Below are 9,961 nucleotides of genomic sequence, written 5' to 3' on the forward strand. Positions count from 1 at the left end.
GTAACTTCAGCAACTTCTTCTGAGCATTCAAGCACCTCCAAGTTTAATTCTCTACTCATTTCATTCAGCTTCTTAATTATGTGGGGCAGAATCAAGCCATCTAACTTCATTGCTATTTTTCTCCGTTGGTTCCACTTGATCATAAGCATTTGCCTTAATTTGTCCATTAAGTCATCCAAGTTCAAGGACTTATGGTGCTTAATCCAATTGTTGAAGAACTCAACCAAGTTGTTGGTTACATAATCAACCTTGGAAATGGTTAAGAACTGACTCCTTGTCCACAGCCTAGTGTGCCACTTTCTAAGGTAATTAGTAACACTTGGCTTTGCTGCCTCCATTGCAACCCAATATTTCTCAAACAAATATGGGTTCCATGAGTATGATGCCACCCAAAGGTGGTCATCAAAAACCTTGCCATGAAACTTTTTCTTAAAATTGGACACCAAGTGAAACATACATTCCCTATGTTCTGCCTCTGGGAACACATCACCTACCCCTGACATCACTGCTTGGCCAGCATCAGTGCATATGGTTAAACCCCTTGGTGATCCTATGGCCTCTCTAACTCTCTCCATGAACCATTTCCAATTATCATTTGTTTCAAAATCAAATACTCCAAAGAAAATAGGAAATAACCAATTGTGGCCATCAACAGCTAAAGCACTAGCTAACTGCCCCTTAAACTTGCCTATCAGGAAAGTGATATCTATTGCTAAGTATGGCCTACAACCACTTATGAACCCATCAATGCATGGTTTCAAGGCAAAGAAAAAACTTTTAAATCTGATCTTCCTATTTATTGTGTGATGATCTATCACTACTAGGCTACCAGGGCAAGTGCTCTCAACTTGTGCCTTAAACCTATACAAATTGTCAAAGCTGTTGTCCCAATCACCATAAATCTGCCTCAATGCTAGCTCTTTACCCATCCACACCCTCTTGTAGGGGACACTCACCTTGTAGTGTTCTTTCAGCTTCTTTTTCAACACCATTGCAGTAAGTGATCCATCATCAATGAGCCAGTCCTTAACTTTAGCACATACCCAATGCTTGGTAGCATTCTTGACCTTCTTCTTCCTCCTTGTACTAGAGCACTGATGAGCATAAAGGTTCTTCTTGACCTATAAAAGATTAACATCACTATTTAGCTGCACCAACATAACAGAATAAATATTTAGGAAAAAAATAGCAATTATTTATGCTGAATAATTACCACTACAGTGCACATATCATCTGTTGTAGAAGCATGTAGTCTCCATGGGCAATTATCTTCCTCCCACCTTGAACAATAGGCCCTGAACCTATATGGTGCACTCTTCTCTGTGTTATACTCAAATTCATAGTTGATTGCATGCTGAGATAATGCAATCTTAAACTCTGCCATGCTAGGATATGTTGAGCCAACTACCATTGGAGGGTCTTCTTTATTATATTCCCTGTTTGGAATATGTTCTGCCTCATGTCCTTCCAACTCTTGGTCATCCTCTAATTCAGTCCCTGAGTCAATCTCCAATTCATCCTCATCCTCATCCTCATCCTCATCATCATCCTCATCCTCACTCTCATCCTTTTCTTTGTCCTGATCCTTATGCACAATCATAGACATATTTGTATCTTCACAAGGTGTCTTCTCTAAGTACATGACCTCCTCATCAACACCTACATGCTCATTCTCTGGTACTGGGTTGCAAAGGTACCTATCCTCATCTTCTATAATATTCTTAGCTGCAGCCTGCATTTTCACATCACTATGCCACTCTTTGATGGGCTCAAATGGTTCAGAGGGATCACAGTAAGAAATGAACATGTCGACAACCTTTGTATTTGAATTTTTCTCAAACATAGACAACAAATCCTGGTCAGAATTAACTTCAGGGAATTCTTTCATATCATGGTCATAGTGCTGAAGATGAGAAACTTCCAAATAATCAGGCGGGTACTTCTCTACAACCTCTTCAAGTAAATCCTTATAGTTTGTCAAATCTGAATCAACAGTCATATCAAAACAGAAACATCTAAAATCCTTTCTAACTCTCTTTTTGTTGCCAAACAGTCTAATTTCTAGCAAATATGTTGAATTTAGATCCATCATGCAAATGAAAAGAACAATCTAAGGAATCAACACTACTACTTGCACATCACTTTTGCACTGCTTATATGAATCAAAGGCATTAAGCACTCACCCTTCAAGGAGCCAGCTTGGCTTTGTGCCAGCATTATCAGACCCTCCATGGCCCCCCGAGGCCCACCCAAGCGTGCTCCCTGCATTTTGAATAAAACAAACATGGCTTCAATTCAATATAGCATTCATTGTTCATCTATGAGTTATTAGGAACTTAGGATAGATATCCACACACTATCACTAGATTCTCCCTGGAAGATCAGCAAAACAACACCACCGATCCTTTACTTGGACAACACATTCTAATTCATCACTTGTTCCACTAAAAGTTGCACAATGTGTAGTTTGTTTTCGCTTCGTGCATGCTACTGAACTATTCTGCATTGGTTATGAACTGCATTGGTTATGAACAAGTTAAGGTCTAAACTGAGTTTACTCTTATAAATCAAAAGCAGCTGCATTTGTATCACACAGGAAAAACAATTGATTGAGGTGGTGGCAGCCGATCCTAATGATTGCTCTCTGTTGATTGCCTTCGCACGACGACCGACAGGGCTCGCCGCCGCCGCCTGCGCCCACCGCCTGGGGGAGCTCACTGCCTACGCGCGCCGCCCGGGAGGGCTCACGACCGCCTTCGCGCGCTGGCCGACAGGGCTCGCGCCCGCAACCTTCGCACCCCGTCCAAGGGTCCCACCACCGTATCTGCAACCAATCCGAAGGGGGGGCTCGCCGCCGCCTGCACGCCCCGCCCGAGGGAGCCGCCAGCCAGATCCACATCCTCCCCCACCGGGTCTCCTTCCATCTCATCGCCAATGGCCGGCCACCGCCCTAAATCTCGCCGCCCGCTGCCGGATTTAGTCTAGGGTTCGAGCACGGGAGTTGGGAGAGATGCACGGGAGAGAAGAGGAACGGGAGAGGCATGCACGGGAGAGAAGAGGAACGGGAGAGGCACGCTCAGGATGGAGGGTAATTTTGACCCCAAACAAATTATCTGACAGCGCGTCCCAGGATCCCTAACGACAGAAGCTAACGGAACGGCGGTAGTATCATATTAGGGATGAAAGTTGAAGTGAGTGTCAAATAAGGAACGAAGAAAATTTCAGGATCAAGAAAGGACGACTCATTTTTCTAGTGTCAAATAAGGAATTTTCTCGTATGAAAAATTCATTCGCCGGAGTTCACTTAGCTGGGCCATCCTGGCATAAATCAGGGCCTATGCCAAACTATAAAGTAGAGCCTACCGGTCTAGCAATGAGATATATTAAGAAATTGTACCTATTAATCTTGATTGCATAATTTTACTCGAGCAACATCATTTTTTTTTTGTATTCCTTGAAATGAACCCTTCAATGATATACTAAATAATCAACCTTATCCAACATGTCACTTTTAACTAGCTGCTATCATGGCAAAATCATTTGAGTCTTTCTTGTGTCACTGTAGAACAGTGAGTATGACTATGAATCACTACACTTTTGGGAGCCGAATTTATACTAGACCAATTTGCATTTGCAAAAGACATGGCTTGGATTCTGGAACACTAACATCTAGATCAATTGATGCACAAGTATAGAAAAGCTGAAGAATAAAAATGTAGGGATACACTTCAAACAACAAACACTACGGAACACAAGAAAATTGCCGAGTGCCAGGGGCACTCGGCGAAGGGCAAAATACACTCGGCGAACCGTTTGCCGAGTGTAACACTCGGCAAATGGCACACGGCAAACTTTGACTCGGCAAACACGGATTTGCCGAGTGTTTTCTGTCGCACACTCGGCAAAGTCTTTGCCGAGTGGCCAGAAAACACTCGGCATCCAATTTTTTTTAAAAAAACCTGTTCCGCCGCCGTCGCCACCACCGGCCAGCCACCACCGCCAGCACCACCACCGGCCGCCACCACCGCCAGCACCACCAGCCACCACGCCCGGGCCACCAGCTCCGGCTGCTCCGCCGCCGCAACCACCACCTGCTCCGCCCGCCTTGGAGTGCGCCGCCACTGCTCCATCCACCTTGGAGTGTGCCGCCGCTGCTCCATCCCGCCGCCGCCCGAGCTTCCTCCCACTGGGCCCCCTCCCCGCCGCCACCCGAGCTGCCTCCAGCCGGGCCCCCTCCCCGCCTCCACCCGAGCTGCATCCCACCGGGGCCCCTCCCCGCCGCCACTTGAACTGCCACCCGCCGGGCCTCCTCCCCGTCAGGCCCCCTCCCCGCCGCCGCCCGAGCTGCCTGGAGAGAAAGGGGAGGGAGTGGCGGATCCGGGGGGGAGGTGGCGGCGCCGGATCCGGGGGGAGGTTGCGGCCCTGGCGGATCTAGAGGGGGGAGGCGGCGGCGCCGGATCCAGAGGGGGTGGCGGCGCCGGCGGATTCGGCTTGGAGGGCGACGCGGCGGTGGCGGCCAGATCCGACCCGGAGGAGGGGCGGCGCGGCGATAGCCGCCGGATCCGGCTTGGAGGAGAGGCGGCGCGACGGTGGTGGCCGGATCCGGCCTGGAGGAGGGGCGGCGTCGGGATGAGGGAGGGGAAGGGGAGGGGGCGGTGGAAACGAGGGAGGGGGAGGGAGGAGGGAAGGGGACAGGCCGACCGCCGGCGGGGAAGAAGAAGGGGAGGAAGGGGAGGGGAGGGGCCGGCGGCGGAGGGAGGGGGAGGGGAGGCCGGCCGGGTGCCAGGAGAGGCGCTGGGGGGGGCTGGTGCGGGAGGAGGACGGGGGGGTGTTTTTTAGTCGCGCGCGGCGGGTGGGTGATTATTTTAGGTGGGTTTTTCCCTTTGCCGAGTGTCTGTAGCACAACACTCGGCAAAGCACCATTTTGCCGAGTGCCAACCAGGGAGCACTCGGCAAAAAAAAATTTCCTTTTTCCCCATTTTCTACACCGTTTTCTTCTACATTTGTTTTGATAAACTCAACAATACCTTATCAAATTCACTCAACAATATGTATTTTATTATTCTACTCATATTATTTCATTATTTTATGCAGTTATAGCTCCAATTCAATTTATATCAATTAAAATTCTATAATTGCACTTAATACATTAAAATTATCAAACGGTTCCAAAAAATTACCAAAATTTCACATGAAACAATATACGTTCTCTATTGCCTATACAAAATTTTTTGTAGTCAAATCTAAATTTGATCATCACTTTGACTCCAAATCTTGTTGAATCCTTCTCAACAGTACGATTCTTCTTCTGAGATGCTTCGGTTTGTAAACATTGTATGTGATAAAATATATGAAACTTTCTCAATTTTTTACCACAACCTCCACGTATGATACCATCACATCATGACAAATTTCATAATTTTCCAACTTCATTTGCCTTTTTTAGAATTTAAAAATTATTCGATCACATGTTTGTGGTTATGTTTCCTGAACAAGATGTTTGAAATTTCTTTTCATTTCGTGGGTAAGGCCTCAAACTGGGATAAATAACATAAATATAATTTTTCTACTCATTTTATTCTATAATTTGAATCACTTGCAGTTCAAATTTGACTTATACCAAAATTTTCCTTGAAATACAATTAATTAAATAAATATAGCAAATAAATCCAAAAATATACCAAATTTTAACATAGAGTACCACCTGTTGTATGTGGGGAGTAGAAAAAATTTTAAGGTGAAAAGAGGGAAAAAATTATTTTTTTGCCAAGTGTGAAAAAAAACACTCGGCAACCGAGTGTCTTTTTTGACACTCGGCAAAGCCCCCTCTTTGCCGAGTGTTTTTTTTGACACTCGGCAAAGAGGGAGGTTTGCCGAGTATTTTTTATTTGACACTCGGCAAAGCCCCAATTTACCGAGTGTTTTTTCTTTGCCGAGTGTTTTTGGCTTGGCACTCGGCAAAGAGCTTGTTTGCCGAGTGCTCGAAAAAAAACACTCGGCAAAAAAAATACACTCGGCAATTTTAAGGTTTCCGGTAGTGAAATAAACCAGTTCAATAGTTCATACTTCATATGAAGGATTAGGTAGAATTGATCAATTGAAGGGAAATATATAAGAAATTACCTTGTAGCTTGTCCCGGTTGTGCTGCAGCATGCAGCCAAGCGCCGCATCGCGTCCTGGTCTGAAGTTGAAGGAATCTGTGGACTGGAGGATCAGAAGCCTTGCCAGCGCCGGCTCGCCACCTCGCGCAACAGACGAGTCACACCCTCGGCCCTCGATCATGAGCTTGCCCCCAGTCTGCAGCCACTGGCTCGCCGCGCCCTAGGGCATACTCGATTGGGAATTCGAGACTCGGAGATGCGATATGGAGACAAACAGGAGCGCGGCGATGGAACCAATCGATGCTTTGATCGGTGTTCACCCTTCACCAGACAAAAGCAAGAACTGTAGTGCTAGGGAAACCGGGATCAATGGGCCTATGGGCTATGGGCTGCACGCCCTCAAGGACAGGCCTGCCACCAAGAGAAGCGACTAAGATGACAAAATTGCACTGAATAAGCAGGTGCTGGGTCACATTTGAAGGTAAAAAAAATGGAGAGGAACACACATGTGAATATCATTTGATGGTGATGAGGCACACACCAGAGTTTCAGCGTTTAAATGTCCAAAGAGCACCTGAGAAATTGAATACCCAAGTGATCAATGGACCGGACGATTTGGTGATCGACTAGATAATCCGCGGGTGACTTGGGATGCATAGGATTATCCAGTGAGAAGAAATTAAAGTAGCTAGTATGGGTCTTCTAAAACGTCTATTAAAAGATGTATACACTGGATGATCCGGTCTACACAAGGATCATCAGTGAGTATAAAAATAGTCAATAGGTAACTGCTAGTTAGTTTTGATGGGTTGACCTATGTATACCACATCCACGTGGTAATTTGAGGTTGGTGGATGTTGAACATATGCACAAGCACAATCCCAAATGTGATTAATTGACCGTGCGCCCCTCCTTATAAACCTGTCATTTATTGCATCAATTAGCCCAACACTCAGCTTGCAATTAGGGGGGTCATCAACCTTTTTCTTCTAGCATAATTGGTCCAAAAGTTACTAGAAGTGTTTCTATCTAGGGATGCAGGGAGTAATAAGCAAGCTGCAAGTCAAACCAGGTCTAATCGATTGCAATGATAATGCAATTGATAACCTTGCAATCCACTGTTTATTTGGTGTGCAAGGATGTGGCTAGCCACGGAAGCATTGCATCCTTCGCCACCTACTGGCTGCCATTGAAGGTGGACATCTTCTCATGCCCGGTGGTGCCTTCCTCGGAGAAGGACGAGTTGCAACAGTGGCTATGCTGTTCATATTTCACGCGTGGTGTGTTGGTTGATGCAACAATGGTGTAAGCTGTTTAAGGTTCAAGCGTGGCATCACAGGTGACATAAGTGTGTTACAGAGGAAACACTCCCTGGCTATAGTAGCTTCGATGACAAAGAAAGAACTAAAAGAAAAAAATATTACAGAATCCCATGTTGCAAGAATGCATTGAACCATAGTGGAACTCAAGTGTGAGACCCTGCAAAGCCTCTTAAAACATTTACTTCATTATTTTAACCGGCACAGGAGAATGCCCATTATTGACAAGGAAAAGAACCAGGATCAGGGCTGCTTGGTAGCCCCATGGGGACGGGGGTCATGATGGCAGTCAGAGTTCCTCTGATGGAGCAGCATCCAAACCATTGATATCCCTGCATTGAAAATGGAAAATTAGGTAATATATAATTTCTCAGTCAGATGTCTTGAATAGCGGATTACCCATGCATGAATTCAGTCCTGCTTCCAACATGCATGTCTGCAGAATGATACTAGACGCAAATTTTAGTTTGTACCTGCGACGAGGATGAACATGACGAGACTAGCTGCCCGGATGGTGTCGTACACCAGGCACTCGACGGCAAGGTAGCCGATGGCATAGACGAAGGACAGGAACGTGGCTGCGTAGACTGGCTTGCTGCCGAGGTTGAAGGCGCATAGGAAGCAGAGCGTGAACGACAGCAGAGTCCACACCGCAACAATTCGCCCATGTCCGCCGGTCACTGAAGACCAGATGATAAGGTTTAAGCGTATTATGTGTGAAGATTAATAGTGATCTAGCACATACTCGGTATCTCAGAGTAGGTTGCCGAGCAGAGCGACGCAGAGCCGCCGAAGAAGCAGGCCCAGGTGAAGGCGGAGCGGAAGGTGCCGACAGCAATGAGCCACCACCCCAGCGCAGGCACGCTGTGCTTCTTCCATGCGCCAGCCATGACTTATGTGCCTGGAACAATGACTACAAAATAGAGGAGAGCAAGAGTGTCTTCGTCTGCGAACCGGATCATGAACACGAAATCACTACCGGAAACCGAGCTAATGCCGAGTGTTTTTCCATTTGCCGAGTGCAAACTATCGGGCACTCGGCAAAATGCATATTTGCCGAGTGTATCCAAATAAACACTCGGCATTAAAAAAACACTCGGCAAAGCACACGTTTGCCGAGTGCCAAAAAAAACACTCGGCAAATCGCGACTATTACACTCGGCAAAACGCCACACTCGGCAAAGCTATATCACCTGACAAGCACGCGCGGCCGCCGTTACGCTGCGGGGCCACCGTTTGCACTTTGCCGAGTGCCGGGGTACTCGGTGAACCGTTGCTTTGCCGAGTGTCGGTCCCAGCGGCACTCGGCGAACTGTAGCTTTGCCGAGTGTCGGTCCCAACGGCACTCGGCGAACCGTAGCTTTGCCGGGTATTTTATGTAGACACTCAGCGAAATAGTAATTTTTTTCCTCCCCTACCCTCCAAACTTTTTCCACTCTCCACACACAACATGTGATACTACATGTTCAAATTTCATATATTTTTGGATCAGTTTGCTATATTTAATAAATTTATAGCACATATAGGATTTTTTCGGTTACGGGCAAATTTGAATTGCAAGTGTTTTAAATAATGGAATAAGTTCAGTGGAAAAATCCGATTCATGTTAGTGAGTCCACTCTGGGGCCTTACCCAGAAAATGAAAAGGAATTTCGAACATCTTGGTCACAAAATACGACCACAAACGTGTGGTCCAATGATTTATAAATTCTAGAAAAAACAAACAAACTCTGAAAATCACGAGATTTCTCAAGATCTCATGATGTCATCCATGGAGACTTTGGAAAAAAATTGAGAAGGTTTCGCACCTTCTGTCATGTACGACGCTAACAAATCGGAGCATCTCGAAATAGTCTAGAAGTTCATAATGAACTGTTAAGATTTGGAGTCAAAGTGACGGTTGAATTAGAGTTGGATTTCAAAACTTTTTGTATAGGCAATGGACAATATAGAATTCCTTTCAAATTTTGAGAATTTTTCGTATCCGTTTGATAATTTTAATGTATTAACTCCAATTATAGATTTTAAATTGAGATAAATTAAATTTGAGCTATAACTGCCTAAAATAATGGAACAATATTCATAGAAAAATCAAATATGTATTTTTAAGTGAATTTGACCATGTTTTTTGAAGTACAACGAACAAATTTAGTAAAGCACGTTAGATGTGGTATATATACATGAAATATAAAAGGACTTTGCCGAGTGTATTAATTTTTGCCGAGTGTTTCTTAAAATACACTCGGCAAACATGGAGTACGGGCCCACCAACAGCGCATATACCGTTCCCCAGGTGGGTAAAAAAAATAAAAAAAATGTTTGCCGAGTGCTCTGGATCTGGGCACTCGGCAAACTCTTACTGTATAGCACCGGCGGCACAGTCTCCTGACTACTCACCGAGGCAGTTTTCCATGTAGCCCCAAGATGTTGTCCACAAACAGCTTTGCAAGCTTCTCAATCCTAAATGTGCTCTTCATCAGTACGAAGTGAGCTACCTTGCTAAGCCTATCCACAATCACCCAAATCGAGTACAATATCAT

The 9,961-nt window shown here is 45.5% G+C and overlaps 1 protein-coding gene across 1 annotated transcript; it reads right to left on the reverse strand.

The window, feature by feature from the left end:
- Positions 1-7,420: 7,420 nt before the first annotated feature.
- LOC117834519 (ergosterol biosynthetic protein 28) lies at positions 7,421-8,311 on the reverse strand. The gene is made up of 3 exons (XM_034714077.2): positions 8,167-8,311; positions 7,895-8,101; positions 7,421-7,753 (listed from the first exon to the last, which is right to left on the reverse strand). The coding sequence occupies exons 1-3, from the start codon at positions 8,309-8,311 to the stop codon at positions 7,665-7,667; spliced, it is 441 nt and encodes a 146-aa protein (XP_034569968.1). The 3' UTR covers positions 7,421-7,664.
- Positions 8,312-9,961: the final 1,650 nt, after the last annotated feature.

Source organism: Setaria viridis, chromosome 8 (genome assembly GCF_005286985.2).
Source record: "Setaria viridis chromosome 8, Setaria_viridis_v4.0, whole genome shotgun sequence".
Taxonomy (NCBI): Eukaryota; Viridiplantae; Streptophyta; class Magnoliopsida; order Poales; family Poaceae; genus Setaria; species Setaria viridis.

Bases quoted from the DNA above. Each gene is read 5' to 3' on its own strand.
- LOC117834519 (XM_034714077.2), bottom strand. From the start codon at position 8,311: ATGGCTGGCGCATGGAAGAAGCACAGCGTGCCTGCGCTGGGGTGGTGG. The intron at 8,102-8,166 runs GTATGTGCTAGA...TCTGGTCTTCAG, and splicing joins AACCTACTCTGAGATACCGA to TGACCGGCGGACATGGGCGA. The intron at 7,754-7,894 runs GTACAAACTAAA...TTTTCAATGCAG, and splicing joins CATGTTCATCCTCGTCGCAG to GGATATCAATGGTTTGGATG.